The sequence below is a fragment of the Polypterus senegalus genome, chromosome 4 (genome assembly GCF_016835505.1).
Source record: "Polypterus senegalus isolate Bchr_013 chromosome 4, ASM1683550v1, whole genome shotgun sequence".
NCBI lineage: Eukaryota > Metazoa > Chordata > Cladistia > Polypteriformes > Polypteridae > Polypterus > Polypterus senegalus.
Genome location: NC_053157.1, coordinates 13,444,684 through 13,463,828, shown reverse-complemented (window position 1 = coordinate 13,463,828; position 19,145 = coordinate 13,444,684). Strand labels below are relative to the sequence as shown.

The 19,145-nt window shown below is 36.3% G+C and overlaps 1 protein-coding gene across 3 annotated transcripts in view; it reads right to left on the bottom strand.

Moving 5' to 3' along the window:
• Window positions 1-1,001: 1,001 nt before the first annotated feature.
• Window positions 1,002-19,145, bottom strand: part of arfip1 (ADP-ribosylation factor interacting protein 1 (arfaptin 1)) — an 85,397-nt gene continuing 67,253 nt past the window's right edge. For all 3 annotated transcript variants that reach the window (XM_039750261.1, XM_039750263.1, XM_039750262.1), the window contains 3 exons: window positions 15,883-16,040; window positions 11,293-11,467; window positions 1,002-2,682 (listed from right to left, as the gene is read on the bottom strand). In XM_039750261.1, the coding sequence (XP_039606195.1) occupies window positions 2,527-2,682; window positions 11,293-11,467; window positions 15,883-16,040 (489 nt within the window). In that variant the 3' untranslated portion in view covers window positions 1,002-2,526. The remainder of the gene's footprint in view (window positions 2,683-11,292; window positions 11,468-15,882; window positions 16,041-19,145) is intronic.

Below are 19,145 nucleotides of genomic sequence, written 5' to 3'. Positions count from 1 at the left end.
AGTCATTTGTCAGCTCCGCCACTTTAAAGAGCTACTGTCCCATCCATTTTTTTTTTTGAAAATTATAGAGTTTGTCATTCATCTGGCATGATCCTGTGAATCCACACATTTTCATTCTAGGGTAGTGGCTCAACCTCCTATAATAAATGTCCTCACTCCTCTACAGCCTGCTAACCCAACCCTTGGGAGTGACATTTTGACTTTACTTTTCATTTATTGGTCAACAGTCCTGTCTTCAAGTCAAAATCCTCTCGAGTCTTTAGGTTTCTGTTTGTGTCTGCATGTATAATTTCAGAAGTAACTATGTAACAATATTGTAGCAAAAAAAAAAAAAAGTTTTGCATGTTTTGAGCAATAAAGTATACATGGATTATGTGATATGAGTAACAAAGACTTTTCATTAATTTTTCACATTGTTTGCCATTGTACAACATTGACACTACTGACTTCTGCTATGCCAAACTTTTCTCTATCCATTCTGCAAGAAAACAAAAGGTTAAAATTTAAAAACAAAAACTCATGGGGATAAGTACCATATAAAAAAAAAATAATTTTGGGTGGCGTATTCCTTTATATTATATCATTTACCTTAAAACATTTTAAATTTCTATTTTTTTTTAAGACATAAATTATGCAATCAAGCACGGCATTTACAGTTATAATCTGTCAAAATGAAGAGTAAATCCATATGCAGTTTTATTACTGGTCCATACATATTAATTCACGGTGAAAAAAAAAATAGAAATTTGCCAGCAACATGTTTTTTTTTCTTTGTATTATACTGTTAAAATATGTTCTCTGAAGGCATATAATCAAAATACAATAACTAATTAATACAGATACTTTTTAAATTAGAATTTTCTTTATGAAATATACAAAAAATAAAAAACAACAAAAAACACAGCTTTTGATAAGTTGCGTACTTACACAGCCAAAAGGATCCTTCTGGGTCTAAAAACTTAGAAAAACTGAGATTAGTAATCAAAAAATAGCAATCCAAATATAATGAAAACTAGCATATCTGTTTTTATTGCATTATACCAAACCAATACAAAAAAAACTGAAGACACTGCAGCAAACCTAGGGACGTTTTTCATGGTTCCTATTATATTACATAGAGATAAAAGGGTTAATTTCTGTTATGTCAATACATCTTATGTACAAAGCAATGTGAACTTAAAGCTCATACAACATTTTAAAGTTATATTGCCAGTTTAGTGTTACGGCTTCATAACAGAAAGGGAGTATTGGAAAGTACTACTTGGACGCCAGTCTACATTACACAACATGTAATGAGCATTTGGTTTCCACATGATATACAAAAGCAGTTAAAGATATTAACACACATTTCACAGTTTTTTATGTTAACACCTTTAATTTATACATTTCATCCTTACACAGGCACGCTACTCAAACAATGGAGTGTCAAATAATCAGTCATTTTGATTAATATAGATTAAGAAAAGTAAACCCTTTAATATATTTTAGGTTAGCGAAAAATATCTCACTTGCAAAATCTATATGTAGCTTTTATTTAGTATGCTTTTCACATGGACATCAAGGTAACTTTACTAATAACATCTCCCAGTAATATATTTTGAGTTACTCAAACATCATAGCATTGGTATAAACATCTTTCCATTTTTTAATACAAAAAATGTTTTTTTTTTTTTTTTGGTAAAGTATACCATAAAATTTCCCCCAATTAATCTAGAACTACAAATTCAAATATGAAAGGCTGGAACTTCCTGCATGAGGAAGGGGAAAAATTACAGCTATACACTGGGTCTTAATATTAAATGCTGGTTTCTTGGTCCACAAACCACCAAAGAAGTTCAGTATCTGGTCCTACAGTCTACAACCTGGAAGTACACATTTTTGTGGAATTTTTTAATATATGGAAATGAAAGATTTATACAAATTTACAAATGTGTGTTCAAAAAAAACATACAATAAAATGAAAGGCACAGATTCTTTTGTTAAGGCTGGTCATTACTTACAAGATACACTCTTCTAAGAAATGAGTTTAATTTGGTACTTGCAAAAATAACAAATCCCACAAAAATACATTTTTTGTTAAATTTATATGAAAGTGCAGATGAAAGCCTCATTAGTTAAAAGACTTTAAAAGGTACACACACAATTGTTTTGAGGTGGGTAGCACATGATATGATGCAGAGAACAGTATGGATAATATGTGCATGATTACAGCAACCATTTACAGAAAACTACTTGTATTGCTCCAAAATTACCTTTTGCTACGTACTTGTCTGGAATTATAAAAATAAGTCCAAGACATGATTTTAGGAAAAACCAAATTAAAAAAAAAAAAAAAAACTAACCCAGATAGAAAATACAGTGTGAGTACTGGGTGTAGAAGCCAATTTCCAATTTCCCAAAAGTCCTCATTTTAAACTATGTATGAGAGTGATCCTACAAATGAAAAGGAGGGGGGGTTTGGAAACCCCAACATAAACTGTATGTGGTTAATGCTACCCCTGATATCCCAAATGCAGGTGCCCAGCATCACTGTTCTTCTAACCAAGATGGAGCATCTGCTCCAGGAGTTTTCAACTTGATATGGAATTGTTTGAGTGTCTGTTCAAGCTGCTGCTGATTGCCAGCAAAATATGCTGCTATAGCATTATGGAAGAGAATTAGCTGATTGTGCAGCACTTTAACCTACAGAGATAAAACAAAAGAAAAAGAACAGTAAATATTCATATACATTCTTGGCAGAAGCACAGACTTACAATTTGCACATTTTAGTTTTAAAAATAGTCTGCATTCACTTGTTAATAAGTGACCTTTAAATACTTATTAAAACAGTGTAGTAAAGATACAATGTAAATACACATGAACTCAAAACCTTCCACAGTTCCACCTAGATTATTTTATAGAAACAGGTTGCACTAGCAGAAGCTACAGCTGTTGAGAACATTTCTTGAATCACCTTATAGTGCTCTTCTCACTTTTGGTACCACAAAGGAATTGCACAAATGGCATTTTTCAATACAGTCTGTCAAACTGTGGTTCACAGTCCTACACTTTAATAGTCAAAAATGTGTAGTTTGTTCCTCATCTAAGATGCCATGTCCTCTGAATGGCAGAACAATAATGATATTTGAAGCCACAATATCCAGTGTTTGAAGCCACATGCCACATTCAATGGTTCTAAAGTAAAACCAAGTTTCTCTTCAAACACTCAAATTAATTCTTTTTAAAAGAGATTTGCCAGTGCCTGGTATACAGTGTTGTTTGCAGGGGCTACACACTGTCTTTTTAACATAACACAGCAGATATAACTCTGAGTGTATTTCTCAGGTGACTTACAACATTTCTAATCAAGCACAGCACACATTCTTTGGTGAATAAAAAACTACCTTTAGTGAAGTACTGTCCATGCCCAGGTAGTTTTCATGAGGCATGGATGTATAGCTACTGAGCTTGTATACATCTAATCAAGACATTATTTTTTTGCTTACAGGACTGGATGTACCGATCTAAACCAACAATTTCTTCTTCAACAAATGTAACTTTTCTGAATGCATTTAGCTTGCTTGGGAAACACAACCTCTTTTTAATTTCAACAGAACCTGAATTTACTTCTGAAACGTCTGGATTTTTGATGGTGAAGAGATTTACTTGTTATTATTCTTTATTGGACTGTTACATGAGTTTTATTTTTATATACATACCATATGCATATACCTGTACATACATACATACACACACATGCATAAACACTAGCAGTCAAAAGTTTTGAACACCTTAGTATTTTTTTTTAGCTTTCAGTAGCTGATTACCCAGTGGCTTCGCTCACTGAGTGCAAGGGAGAAAAATAAAATGTAGTATATAAATTATTGAACAGTAAAACATAAACATGTAAGAAGTAAAGATACATTGAGCAGTACTGGAGTGCTTTCGTGTAAAGTACACTTTAAAGGTGCAATAACACAACAGGTAAGTAGCACTAACAGCAGCTTAAATGTATTTGGATCATCTCTCGGTAGCAGATCCCTTGTGAAAGGTGCCACACGACCGCTGTGGTATAGAAATTACATTTTCTATGCGATCCTGCAAATTTCTGCCTGACAATCTTGCACTACGTGCCTGTGATTTAAGAGAAAAAATATTCTGAGAAATGTGGACGCTGCCCTTCTGTGCTTAATGGGCAGAAGGTTCAAACAATTCCCAAGTCCAAAACTTAACATGAAAAGGGTCAGTACATCTTCTTAGATGTAAACCTGTGGAGTAGCGGGTCCACAGCGCACGACAAAAGGTCCATTTTAAAATAAATAATCATCATGCTCGCGGTTTAGCGAGGGTAGTGGTAGTGTGGCTAAAGCGGTTCTCGGGGCGATTTGCAGTGTGGCCGTTTCTCACCTAAGTGCACAGGTGAGAAACTGTCTACATTTGTGATTGTTCCGGGGGCCAGTGATTTGCTACAGCTGCCATGCCCTCTTGATAAACAGAAGTGCTAGTCGGATAGAGGGGAAGGAAAAGAAAGGAAAGAAAGCAGGAAGCAGTGGGGAGAGAGAGAAAGCCGGTGCGGGCGAGTGATCGAGCGAGTGAAGGCTCGCATGTAGCTGTGCAGGCTGCCTGGGTGTTTGGCCGACACCGGGGGCATAGTAGATGTGGTCGCTCCCACAGAGTTTATTTTTATGAAGGACGGGAGTGACCGGAAGGCGGATGACTCTCCGCGTAAGGCAGGACTTGGGACGTGGTGTCCCCAGCGTGACAGCCTTGGTCGTTGGGAATCCCAAGTCGCTGTTCATAGAGCCTACCGGAGCCAGGGATCGGTAAGGCGACCGACCAGCAGGAGAGTGGACAGAGGTAGGGTGACTCGCCTGTTGAGAAGCCCAGATGGGAGGAGTAGTATTTAATTTTAACCTCCACAATAACACTCGTTTTGATGGATTATTTATTTAATGATTTTTGAATGCACTGCACTTATTTTGAACACCTTGTCTTTGTTGTTGTTTTTAAATAAAAGCACTTGACACTTTTTCACCATCCCCTTGCTTTGTTGTGCCTCACTGCTAAGCTCATCGGATGGTGTAGGGTTCAAAGGCTCCCATGAAGACGGATGGGGGCATGGAATGAACCCGCATCGTCACAAAACCCTCCATCTTCTTAAAAGAATTAATCACAAAAGCAACCTTAAATGTTGCACGGTTTTAGTGACCTGAACTCACCTTAAGGGGTAAGCAGTCGTGCAGCGCAATTTACAAAGAGAGTCTTGCTTCGATGGCGGTGTTGTCTTCACATTGTTTACAGCTCGGCGCAGTTAAAAAGTAGAAAGACGCAAAGCTGTTTTCTTCATCTCTTCTACTATCAAGTACTGCCAATTAAAAAAAAGTTATAATGTGGCAGTTTCCGCGACAGTCGTGGACGAATAAATAAAACTTCTCTGTCAGAACGTGTCTGGCGGTGGACGGCTCAGCGCTGGAGTCCAGATAGGAGGGCTGGGAGAGGGTGACGCGGGGTGCACTTCTATGGGATAGATCGGCGTGTTTGTGTTTACTTCTGATCAATATCAGTAAAATAACTCACACAAATAATAATTCGTAAAAACGATATAAAAATGTCATCCACAAACAAAGTGATTAGTTCCTGTATTATATGTTCTCTGGTCATACGTAATTTCCGTTTCACGTGGTCATACGTAATTTCCGTTTCAAACACGAAAAGAATTTTATATACCAGGGTGGGCCATCTATAAGGATACACATTAATAAAATGGGAATGGTTGGTGATATTAACTTCCTGTTTGTGACACATTAGTATATGTCAGGGGGAAAATTTTTCAAGATGGGTGGTGACCATGGTGGCCATTTTGGATCCAACTTTTGTTTTTTCAATAGGAAGAGGGTCATGTGACACATCAAACTTATTGGGAATTTCACAAGAAAAACAATGGTGTGCTTGGTTTTAACGTAACTTTATTCTTTCATGAGTTATTTACAAGTTTCTGACCACTTATAAAATGTGTTCAATGTGCTGCCCATTGTGTTGGATTGTCAATGCAACCCTCTTCTCCCACTCTTCACACACTGATAGCAACACCGCAGGAGAAATGCTAGCACAGGCTTCCAGTATCCGTAGTTTCAGGTGCTGCACATCTCGTATCTTCACAGCATAGACAATTGCCTTCAGATGACCCCAAAGATAAAAGTCTAAGGGGGTCAGATCGGGAGACCTTGGGGGCCATTCAACTGGCCCACGACTAATCCACTTTCCAGGAAACTGTTCATCTAGGAATGCTCGGACCTGACACCCATAATGTGGTGGTGCACCATCTTGCTGGAAAAACTCAGGGAACGTGCCAGCTTCAGTGCATAAAGAGGGAAACACATCATCATGTAGCAATTTCACATATCCAGTGGCCTTGAGGTTTCCATTGATGAAGAATGGCCCCACTATCTTTGTACCCCATATACCACACCATACCATCAATTTTTGTTCCAACAGTCTTGGAGGGATCTATCCAATGTGGGTTAGTGTCAGACCAATAGCGGTGGTTTTGTTTGTTAACTTCACCATTCACATAAAAGTTTGCCTCATCACTGAACAAAATCTTCTGCGTAAACTGAGGGTCCTGTTCCAATTTTTGTTTTGCCCATTCTGCAAATTCAGTGCCGATCTGGGTCATCCTTGTTGAGATGCTGCAGTAGCTGGAGTTTGTAAGGGTGCCATTTGTGAGTAGCTAATATCCGCCGAAGGGATGTTCGACTAATGCCACTCTCCAGTGACATGCGGCGAGTGCTACGCTGTGGGCTCTTGCTGAATGAAGCTAGGACAGCCACTGATGTTTCTTCATTAGTGACAGTTTTCATGCGTCCACATTTTGGCAAATCCAACACTGAACCAGTTTCACGAAACTTAGCAAGCAGTTTGCTAACTGTAGCATGGGAGATGGATGGTCTCGTAGGGTGTCTTGCATTGAAATCTGCTGCAATGACCCGGTTACTGCGTTCACCAGACATCAACACAATTTCTATCCGCTCCTCACGTGTTAACCTCTGCGACATGTCAATGGCTGTAAACAAAGAGAAACTTGTAAATAACTCATGAAAGAATAAAGTTATGTTAAAACCAAGCACACCATTGTTTTTCTTGTGAAATTCCCAATAAGTTTGATGTGTCACATGACCCTCTTCCTATTGAAAAAACAAAAGTTGGATCTAAAATGGCCGACTTCAAAATGGCCACCATGGTCACCACCCATCTTGAAAAGCTTTCCCCCTCACATATACTAATGTGCCACAAACAGGAAGTTAATATCACCAACCATTCCCATTTTATTAAGGTGTATCCATATAAATGGCCCACCCTGTACTTTGGCAGTGACTTGAAGGGAACATTTAAAGTAAATCTGACCTCCACTAGCCCATAGTCACAGACTTTCAAAGTACATATTAGTTTTCTACATAAGTTTGTGACTTTTGTAAAAGCTGCCTCCTCTTTCATCATAATCACATTTTCCTTTAAATTTAAATCCTAATCTAATCCAATTATAATAATCTAATTTCTGTAGGTAATCTTTTGTTTTACTATCACAATTGCTGTTGAGTTTTCACAGGTAATATTATATATGTTGTAATTTATGTGGTTAAAGATACCATACAGTAGTTAACACAAAAATATAATGAGCCAAATCCAGATGCACAACAGTTAAAAGATTTTGAAACTGTTTTATTTTAGTGTGCAAGCAGCACTTTTTATTAAAACTTTTGTGAAAATAAAATAATGTATACTTTTTATTTCTACCAGTGTAGAAACAGAATTTTTGTAGAATGATTTTTTGCTACATTCCACAAGCATTATAATTTAGCAGTAAAGGCAATTAGTAATTTATGTACATAAAACAAATGCATAATTGTCAGGAAATTATTGAACAGACAACATTAATGTGTTCACAAAAGTAATAAAATCTCAATTTTCCAAATCAGTACTTTCTTTATGTACATTTAAATTTGAGAGAGTTAGCCACCCACACTTTCTGGTGATACAGTACATTGCCTAAATGTAACAGATTGCTGTATCATTTTCAACCCACTCTTTACCTTTTAAAAGTGATATTTGTAAACTGATGAGTTGTGCACTTTGCCAGTTTGTTTATTTTTCTTATTTGTAAAATTGGTCTTAGTTTTCGTAGTTGAAAAATTGCTCCATAATATACATTATTCAGCTAATATAATGAAGCCACAGGGCATAGATTATTTTTATAAAATTAGTAGTTAGTTAAATAAAGTTAGTTAGCATGTATTACTGCATTACTAGTTTAGTAACAACAGATAATAAAATAAATATATAAAAGCAGAGAAAACAGGCAACAGTTTAATTTTTGATTTTTGTTATATATATATATATATATATATATATATATATAACAGTATATATATATGTATATGTATGTATATGTGTGTATATGTATGTATGTAAACTGCTCAAAAAAATTAAAGGAACACTTTGAAAACACATCAGATCTCAATGGGAAAAAGAAATCCTCCTGGATATCTATACTGATATAGACTGGGTAATGTGTTAGGAACGAAAGGATGCCACATCGTTTGATGGAAATGAAAATGATCAACCTACAGAGCCCTGAATTCAAAGATGCCCCAAAAATCAGAGTGAAAAAATTATGTGGCAGGCTAGTCCATTTTGCCAAAATTTAATTGCAGCAACTCAAAATTGTTCGCAGCACTTTGTATGGCCCCTGTGTTCTTGTATACATGCCTGACAACATGCTTCTAATGAGATGACAGATGGTGTTGTGGGGGATCTCCTCCCAGATCTGGACCAGGGCATCACTGAGCTCCTGGACAGTCTGAGGTGCAACCTGGTGGCATTGGATGGACCAAAACATAATGTCCCAGAGGTGTTCTATTGGATTTAGGTCAGGAAAGTGTGGTGGCCAGTCAATGGTATCAATTCCTTCATCCTCCAGGAACTGCCTGCATACTCTCACCACATGAGGCCAGGAATTGTCGTGCACCAGGAGCCACTGTACCAGCATAGGGTCTGACAATGGGTCCAAGGATTTCATCCTGATACCTAATGGCAGCCAAGGTGCCTTTGTCAAGCCTGTAGCGGTCTGTGTGACCCTCCATGGATATGCCTCCCCAGACAATCATTAACCCACCACCAAACTGCTCATGCTGAATGATGTTACAGGCAGCATAATGTTCTCCATGGCTTCTCCAGACCCTTTCACTTCTGTCACATGCTCAGGGTGAACCTGCTCTCATCTGTAAAAAGCACAGGGCACCAGTGGTGCATCTGCCAATTCTGGTATTCTATGGCGAATGCCAATCGAGCTGCATGCTGCTGGGCAGTGAGCTCAGGGCCCATTAGAGGACATGGGGCCCTTGGGTCACCCTCATGAAGTCTTTCTGGTTGTTTGGTCAGAGACATTCACACCAGTGGCCTGCTGGAGGTCATTTTGTAGGGCTCTGGCAGTGCTCATCCTGTTCCTCCTTGCCCAAAGGAGCAGATACTGGTCCTGCTGATGGGTTATGGACCTTCTATGGCCCTCTCCAGCTCTCCTAGAGTAACTGCTTGTCTCCTAGAATCTCCTCCATGCCCTTGAGACTGTGCAGGGAGACACAGCAAACCTTCTGGCAATGACACGTATTGATGTGCCATCCTGGAGAAGTTGGACTACCTGTGCAACCTCTGTAGGGTCCAGGTATCGCCTCATGCTACCAGTAGTGACACTGACTGTAGCCAAATGCAAAACTAGTGAAGAAACAGTCAGAAAAGATGAGGAGGGAAAAATGTCAGTGGCCTCCACCTGTTAAACCATTCCTGTTTTGGGGGTCATCTCATTGTTGCCCCTCTAGTGCATCTGTTGTTAATTTCATTAACACCACAGCAGCTGAAACTGATTAACAACCCCTCTGCTACTTAACTGACCAGATTAATATCCCATAAGTTTCATTGACTTTATGCTATACTCTGATTAAAAAGTGTTCCTTTAATTCTTTTGAGCAGTATATATATATATATATATATATATATATATATATATATATATATATATATATATATATGTGTATATATATATAATTTTTGTTAAACTGTTGCCAGAAGTCCACATGACCGTCATCATCAAGTTCTTCCATGAGAACCCTAAATACCAAGAGGACTGATTGAGGTCATTTATGTTAGATAGATTGCCTAGAGGGGGCTGGGCAGTCTCATGGCCTGGAACCCCTGCAGTACTTATTTAAGGTTAATAAATTTAAGATTTGTACTTAATATTTTTGGCATTTCTGTGGGAAAAAATATTCTCTGCCAGAGTGAAGCTATGGCCTCTCAAAGTATAGAATGTAAAGGGCATTCTATAGGTGAAGGAAAATTCCATAGGGGACTGTTGTGCTGCAAGTTTGAAAGGGCGAGTGGCAATAAGAAAGCCATACCATAAAACAACAAAATAGGGCCTTGAAATGCAGACGGTGGACTACAGTACTGCAGATTGGAAGAAAGTCTTACAGACCGATGAATTAAAATTTGAAATCTTTGGTTCATCACACTAGGTGTTTATATGCTGTCAAGTTGATTAAAGGATTGTTCCTCAGTGTACGACATGATCTGGGGTTCTTTTTCTGGAGGCAGAGTTGGTGACTTGCACCATTGTGAATCAAAGGGGTTACCACATTTTAGCTGCTATATCAGCAAAAGGTGGCTACTTTGATAAATCACAAATTGGAATACAAATTTGTACACTTAATGATTTCTTGACTTATTTTTCTCTTTGCCATTGTTTATTTGTTTAATGAGTTGATTTCATGAAACATTAACATTAAACTGTGTGTGTTTCCATCTATATATACTGTAGTTATAAAAAAAAAAAAAACTTGACAAAACATTGAGCAATAATATAAGATCCGGCTATAATGGGCTTCAAAAGTATGTACTTTTGAAGTAAATTATAGCCGGATCAATTTTGATACTATATATAACAAAACTGGTAGAATTATGTCGGCACGTGAAATAAAATTGTAACACAAGTTTGCACAATACTGCTGAAAGGTTGACGACCTCTGTTTTACACTATACAGGCTTTTTGGTATATACCAGACTAGTGTCCTCAACTATGTTTTTAAAAATAAAAATGTGAAGAACTTAGAACATTTGAGCCTGTGACTGTACTTTGCAGCCTTTTCAATTAATTACAGTGGGATCTCTTATTGAAAACATGAAGAAAAGGAAGAAAAAAGGTAACATTAAAAACTCATAAAATTACTTTAGAGCATCAGAAAGTTTCAACATTTCCCATACCTTATTTTCTTCCAAAAATTTGAGCTTTATAGAAACATCATTTCGCATTTTTTCATATTTTTCTCTGTGCACCTGGAAGATCTGCTGTGATTGTTCAATCTTTGGGAGAGTGGTGGCATCCCGAGGTCCAAGATTGAGCTCTTCTAAATCTGTCCGGTAGGCATCATATTCCACTCTACAAGACATAATCCATTTTACTGATAACACAATCACCTGCCTTAACACTGTTTCTTTATGTAACACACCATGAAGAATTAAAATTTTATTTCAGCACAAAAAGACAAATATTATATATTATAAATAACAATTAAATACATTTTTAAAACTGTTTAAAAAGAGCTTAAATACACAATTGCTAAGTGTAACACTAATAAACGGATTTCTTCACAATACATATTTGTACATTAACCCATTCTAGGTTAGAAAATAAATTAACAAAACAATTTTCCATTACCATAAAGTAGAATGAAAGATTTCAAGACTATGTCTTTTTATAACTTAATGCTGTGTTCAATGCTTTAAGTGGTAATGTATGTTATGATGGAATCTCTTACAAAATCTTAAGTGTGAGGGAAACACTAATGTACAGTGAGTACGGAAAGTATTCAGACCCCCTTCAATTTTTCACTCTTTGTTATATTGCAGCCATTTGCTAAAATCATTTAAATACATTTTTCCTCATTAATGTACACACAGCACCCCATATTGACAGACAAAAAAAAAAAAGAATTTTTGAAATTGTTGCAGATTTATTAAAAAAGAAAAACTGAAATATCACATGGTCCTAAGTATTCAGACCCTTTGCTCAGTATTTAGTAGAAGCACCCTTTTGAGCTCATACAGCCATGATCTTCTTGGGAAAGATGCAACAAGTTTTTCACACCTGGATTTGGGGATCCTCTGCCATTCCTCCTTGCAGATCCTCTCCAGTTCTGTCAGGCTGGATAGTAAACGTTGGTGGACAGCCATTTTTAGGTCTCTCCAGAGATGCTCAATTGGTTTTAAGTCAGGGCTCTGGCTGGGCCATTCAAGAACAGTCACAGAGTTGTTGTGAAGCCACTCCCTCGTTATTTTAGCTGTGTGCTTAGGGTCATTGTCTTGTTGGAAGGTAAACCTTCGGCCCAGTCTGAGGTCCTTAGCACTCTGGAGTAGGTTTTTGTCCAGGATATCCCTGTACTTGGCCGCATTCATCTTTCCCTCGATTGCAACCAGTCGTCCTGTCCCTGCAGCTGAAAAACACCCCCACAGCATGATGCTGCCACCGCCATGCTTCACTGTGGGGACTGTATTGGACAAGTGATGAGCAGTGCCTGGTTGTCTCCAAATACTGAGGAGAGGCAAGACACATGACAGCCCGCATGGAGTTTGCTAAAAGACATCTGAAGGACTTTGAGATGGTGAGAAATAAGATTCTCTGGTCTAATGAGACCAAGATAGAACTTTTTGGCCTTAATTCTAAGCGGTATGTGTGGAGACAACCAGGCACTGCTCATCACTTGTCCAATACAGTCCCCACAGGGAAGCATGGCGGTGGCAGCATTATGCTGTGGGGGTGTTTTCAGCTGCAGGGACAGGACGACAGGTTGCAATCGAGTGAAACATGAATGCGGCCAAGTACAGGGATATCCTGGACAAAAACCTACTCCAGAGTGCTAAGGACCTCAGACTGGGCCGAAGGTTTACCTTCCAACAAGACAATGACCCTAAGCACACAGCTAAAATAACGAAGGAGTGGCTTCACAACAACTCTGTGACTGTTCTTGAATGGCCCAGCCAGAGCCCTGACTTAAACCCAATTGAGCATCTCTGGAGAGACCTAAAAATGGCTGTCCACCAACGTTTACCATCCAACCTGACAGAACTGGAGAGGATCTGCAAGGAGGAATGGCAGAGGATCCCCAAATCCAGATGTGAAAAACTTGTTGCATCTTTCCCAAGAAGACTCATGGCTGTATTAGCTCAAAAGGGTGCTTTTATTAAATACTTAGCAAAGGGTCTGAATACTTAGGACCATGTGATATTTCAGTTTTTCTTTTTTAATAAATCTGCAACAATTTCAAAAATTCTTTTTTTTTGTCTGTCAATATGGGGTGCTGTGTGTACATTAATGAGGAAAAAAATAATTTAAATGATTTTAGCAAATGGCTGCAATATAACAAAGAGTGAAAAATTGAAGGGGGTCTGAATACTTTCCACACCCACTGTAAATGCTAACGTGCTGGGGATATTAAATCAGGTGCTTTACCCGTAAATACTTAGGACCTGCATATTTCACTGTAGTCTGATATCTGGGACGTGGCCTAAAACTCTACAAGTGCATAAAATTAGGATCCACAGCTAGAATCCATCCTCCGATACACCTGATGTAATTTAACCAACCTGTTTCATTTGTCTTGACATGTACTAGTTAACATGAGTGATTTAATGTGTTGAGCAGTACTTCCAAGCTTAATTCTTCTCAAAACTCAGTTAGTGCAGAGTACATCAGTTATAAAACTTACGAAAGAGTTGTTCAGTTTTTGCGTACAATGCCGACTTACATTATTATTTTGTGTACACAAGTCTGAGAGAAGTTTAAAAAAGTAACCATAAATCCTTTACATTACTATTAATTACAGTATTACAGTTTCTGTATGCAGACTAACTGAGGACACTAGCATAATGATTGATAGACCGTTAACAAGACTGTCACTTATGCACTGAGGAAACATCTGCATCCATGCAATAAGATAAATCTAAAGGAAATATTAAAAATACAATAATTAAGATGCAATTTTATATTTATTTTTTCATTAATGGAGGAAAAACCCTCTACAAACCACCAGTGAGTTTAAAGTAATGTATTTATGGTTCTTACACAAGAGTCAGTGCATCACCCTCATCTGTATTTTGTAGCCATACAGTATATACATGCCCATATATTAGCGCTGTCACAAATGAAATACGTACAGTTTTCACCTTTTTTGCAGTATCATGCACAATAAATGTACTTGCAGTATATAAAGTACCTATGCTAATGTGGAACATTAGGTAACTACTACTTGAACAAATCCTTTAATTTCCTACATTTGTTTAACCATGGCATTTTTATAGAGAGGAAAATGTAACCTCTTGTATCTCAGTGGTTGTGTGTAGAAGGCTAATTCACCTTTGATTGAGTCGAATAATTATGCAATAATGAAAGGTTGTAGATAAAACTAGATGACTTTTAACTAGAAATTTAAAAATCTCAAGACAACAACTAATCTGAACACAGACTATTAGAATCGGTTGGGTCTAATATTGAGAGATACAGAGATAGATATAGTAAACTTAAAAGAGAACACACAATACACAAGATCAAGTTATATGTAAAGAAAAATTTAAAACATGAATAACAGGAAGCTAACCTAACATTCAGGTGTTAGTATGCACAAACTAGGACTAATACCAAATTAGACTTTTGATGTTTTTAACTAGTGGAAATGAATATAGGAATGGGTGTGGGATAATTTATTTGACAATTTTTCTGTCAAAAATGAACATGTTACTTAACTTTTAATGATTCATTTTTGAAAGTGGAACCTCTATTTGACAAAGAATCTTTACATATTTGCAAACAAAGAAGGTCAGTGTAACGCATGGGCATACCAACCACACTTGACTTTACACACTCATAGAGGCATTTGCTGTTCCCCTCAACTTCCCAGTGGAGATTCTACTGCAAGGAGAAGCAAACAGCTGCAGAATCTCCCTTAAACGTTTTTGTGGAGAAAACTGCATGCATATCAAGTAGAAAACAAAACACTAGTTTCTGAGTAAAAATAAGTCTGAGGACTGATAACCTGCAGCTCAATCATCATAATATTCATTCTTCCTGAGGCAAAAGTACTTGCTGGTATTGAGTGCAGCACACACATTGCTTATACTGTATTACTATCTATGACTCCCCTGCATACAAACTCATATATTATATAGAATATTGAGTACTTACATGGACATACTTTTCAGTAGGCCAACATTTCTGTATTAAAAATCTTTGTTTATTGGTCTTATGTAATATTCTAATTTTCTGAGATACTGAGTTTTGAGTTTTCATTACCTGTATGCCATTATCAGCAAAATGAAAAGAAATAAACGCTTGAAATATATCACTCTGTGTGTAATGAATCTATATATGAGTTTCACTTTTTGAATTACTGAAATAAACTTTTCCGTGATATTCTAATTTATTATTAACTAAACTACAGAAATTTGAAATGATTAAGAATGTAAACTAGTTTTAGTCATGTTTCTTTCAGTAAATACTTTACATCTATGTGAAAAATACTAACTTACTAGTAAAACTGCTCTAAAATCTTTAATGTGGTTATACATGAACTAGTAATAAAGGCATGACACAGTTTCAACTACCTTCCAACAAAACTGGAGAGCATTAAACCTCATAACTGACAAATCAAATAGTGTACAATAAATTCTTTATATAAAATAAACTGTTCACATAAAATCATGCATAGTACATAACCTTGCATTAGAGAAAAAAACAAGCCGGAATTTCAAAATATTGACACAGTGAAACAAATAAACATGCAGACCTTTTCATTTACATACCTGGCAGCTTCATATTGTTTAATATTGACCATTGTATCTTCAATAGTCTTGTCTACCAAAGTTTTCACACTAGCAATGAAAAAGTTTATAGCTCCCAAAAGTGTTTCTCCATTTTTAGAGAGAAGTTTTTGTGTTTCTGCATTATAGCCAAACTCTTCCTAAAAAAATACATATAACATTAAAAAAATTACTACATCAGGAACCAAAATGAATATGTTGCACTTTAACATTTATAGTTACTGAAACACTGATTAACAGACAAACAGGATACTTAAAGTCTCTCCATCAAGCTGGCTCAATTCGAGTCAATATTGCAAGAAGCCAGAGTCCATCCTGGCAGCAGTGGACACAAAGCAGGACTCATGCTTAGATAGAACACCATCCTACTATAGCTCACATTTCCACACATACTTATACAGGATCAAATTATAGCCACCAATGAACCTACACACCTAAATCTTTGGGATTTGTGAGGAAAGCCAGAGTATTTAGAAAAATAAATCTTACAGCTACAGAGGGAACAACTTTCTAGAGCTGGGAGGCAGAACTGGAAATCACTGTGCCACAAGGTGGATCTTTATTAAACTACTAGGTACAAAATAATAATTGATTTAATAATAGATAAATAAAGTTACAGGTAACGTTTCAAAATTTTACTGAAAAAACAAATATGTAAAAATATGTCAGCTCAAGGCAGCTAAAATTTAAACTGGGTCACAACCTACTTTTATAGTACAAGGTTACTGTTCTACTTATCTCTCATATTCACATTATATACTCATAGTTTTTTTCCTTCAGTACTCACTTCATGATTTATATAAGAGTTATCTTTCACATTTTATAAATTCAGTACATGACACTCACTTCTGTTTAAAAAAACTAATCTGTCAATTTAGTGTTAAGATCCATCATAATTATGTAAAGAACAAACAAACAAAAAAATAAAACAATTCTCTGACTTGGTACAGTGTAATATTATTTGAACACCTGGGCACAAACTTGTTGTAAAACTAAAATTTTTAACAATTTTGGAAACTTACTATTAGAAGAGATTGTTATACATAAGGTACTTTTTTTGTGTTCAGCAAAAAAACTGCTATTTTTAATAGCGTACATGGTTTGTAAATGAAAGTGGACTTTTAACAGAAGCTATTAAACTGAACTGAATATATCAGAACAGAAAATTCAAAAACGTTTTCATAGTTAACATGGGTGTTTGGAGATACTGTTACCTGACAATTTCAAATAAGAGGAATTTCACTGACCAAATTCTGTCATTTCAGTAAGATTATTATCTTCATAATTAAACCACACAGACATATTTGGTGTATGATAATCTCATAACAGGGAACGATTTATCATGTTTTCATAAGTCAGTGCAGAGAGTAGTCAATTCATTAAGCTTTTGGCAAGCCACATAGGACGCTCTGAAATGCAAACACTCTCTTGTACGTGCCAAAAATTAGTGACGTATAAATATAATGAGGACTTGTTCTGGATGGAAGGTCAATCATAGGGAATTCTAGGACACACAGCATTTCACATTGAACCCATTTTAGATATTTCAATCATCATTCAAGAATTAAATATCTTTTTACAATGAGCAGCAATTATGTTTCTGATCTTCTCCTTGAAGTCTAGTATTTTAAAGGCACATTGCGTTCCAATCATTAAGCTGTCATGGGGAATGCAACCTACTGCACCCCTCTCCCCTCAGTGCTTAGTAATTGTTTACCAAAGCTGGACGAAGACATAATTGAAAGTGTGCTAACTAACACTAAATGTATTTTATTAATTTATACAACATGCCAAAGATATTTATTTTAGGTTTAGACACATATACAGTTGTTTTATTGCATAGCAATTGGAAAATATCTTTTATACTGTAGATAACATAACATATGTGACAATACATTTTTAAAAAGACAAGAAACCAACAGTCATAATGGTCCTTTCACTTTCAGGACAGAATTATTTTTGCCTACAAACAGTTTTACATTGGTTTATAAACAGATCAATACCTTTTAATATATGTTTATATAGAGGAGGGACTAACTAAAATGAAATGCAGAGTCTTGTACTTTTATGTTCCCAGTTAAGTATTCCTCCAAAAGCAATAACTGTTATTATATCTATGAAAATTTTATTACAGATTAGATTTTAGTCAAAATTCTATCAGAGATGTTGTCAAAAATATGATCAATGACTATGCATACATTTTGAACATCAGTTTATTTGATTAAAAACAATCAATCATAAATTGCAAGAGAACATAATTTATTAAATCTATAAAAATGTCAAGAGACTGTAAAAGTACCTACCAAACTAATGCAATTTTCTAATAATTTATTTTTTTAAGAGAGGATGAAACACGTAATTTTATAGGCATCACAATAAAATAGATGAAATGACACAAAAAAAAAATAATGTTCAGTAGTGTAACACAATCATAGGTTTTCTGTTTTAAATTAGAAGTAGCAAGTTAAGCTTTAATACCAGTATAAGCTGGCTAATGAAATTTTTTTGTGTCAATGTCTAATCAATGGTTATGTTAACTAACCTAATTCATTTCAGATGCAAAACTACACAATACTGCTTTTGTTTTGTTAAGGGATAGAGACCAAAAGTGTACCAAAGACAATTCCTCATCTGTGGCAGGACAGATTCAGTCTAGGTTATAAAATTAATAATACTAAATGTTACACATTGCTTAAAATTCATTGTGGTTAGGCTCTACCTAACTCATTACTTTGTGGACTGTTCAGTGTTAGGTACACCTGTTCAACTGCTTGTTATAAACAAATATCTAATTAGCCAATCACACGGCAGTAACTCAATGCATTTTGGCATGTAGACACTGTCAAGAAGATCTGCTGAAATTCAAACCATGCATCAGAATGAGGAAGAGAGGTGATTAAATTGACTTTGAACATGACGTGGTTGTTGGTGCCAGAGTGACCGGTCTGAATATTTCAGAAACTGCATATCTATGGAGATTTTCACGCACAACCATCTCTAGGGTTTACAGAGAATGGTCTGAAAAAGGGAAAATATCCAGTGAGCAGCAGTTCTCTGGGAAAAATGTGTTCTTGATACCAGAAGTCAGAGGAGAATGGCCAAACAGGTTTGAGCTCATAGAAAAGCAATATTAACTCAAATGACCACTTGTTACAACTGAGGTATGCAGAAGAGCTCTGAACAGACAGCACGTTGAACCTTGGAACAGATGGACTACAGCAGCAGGAGACCACACTGGGTGCCAC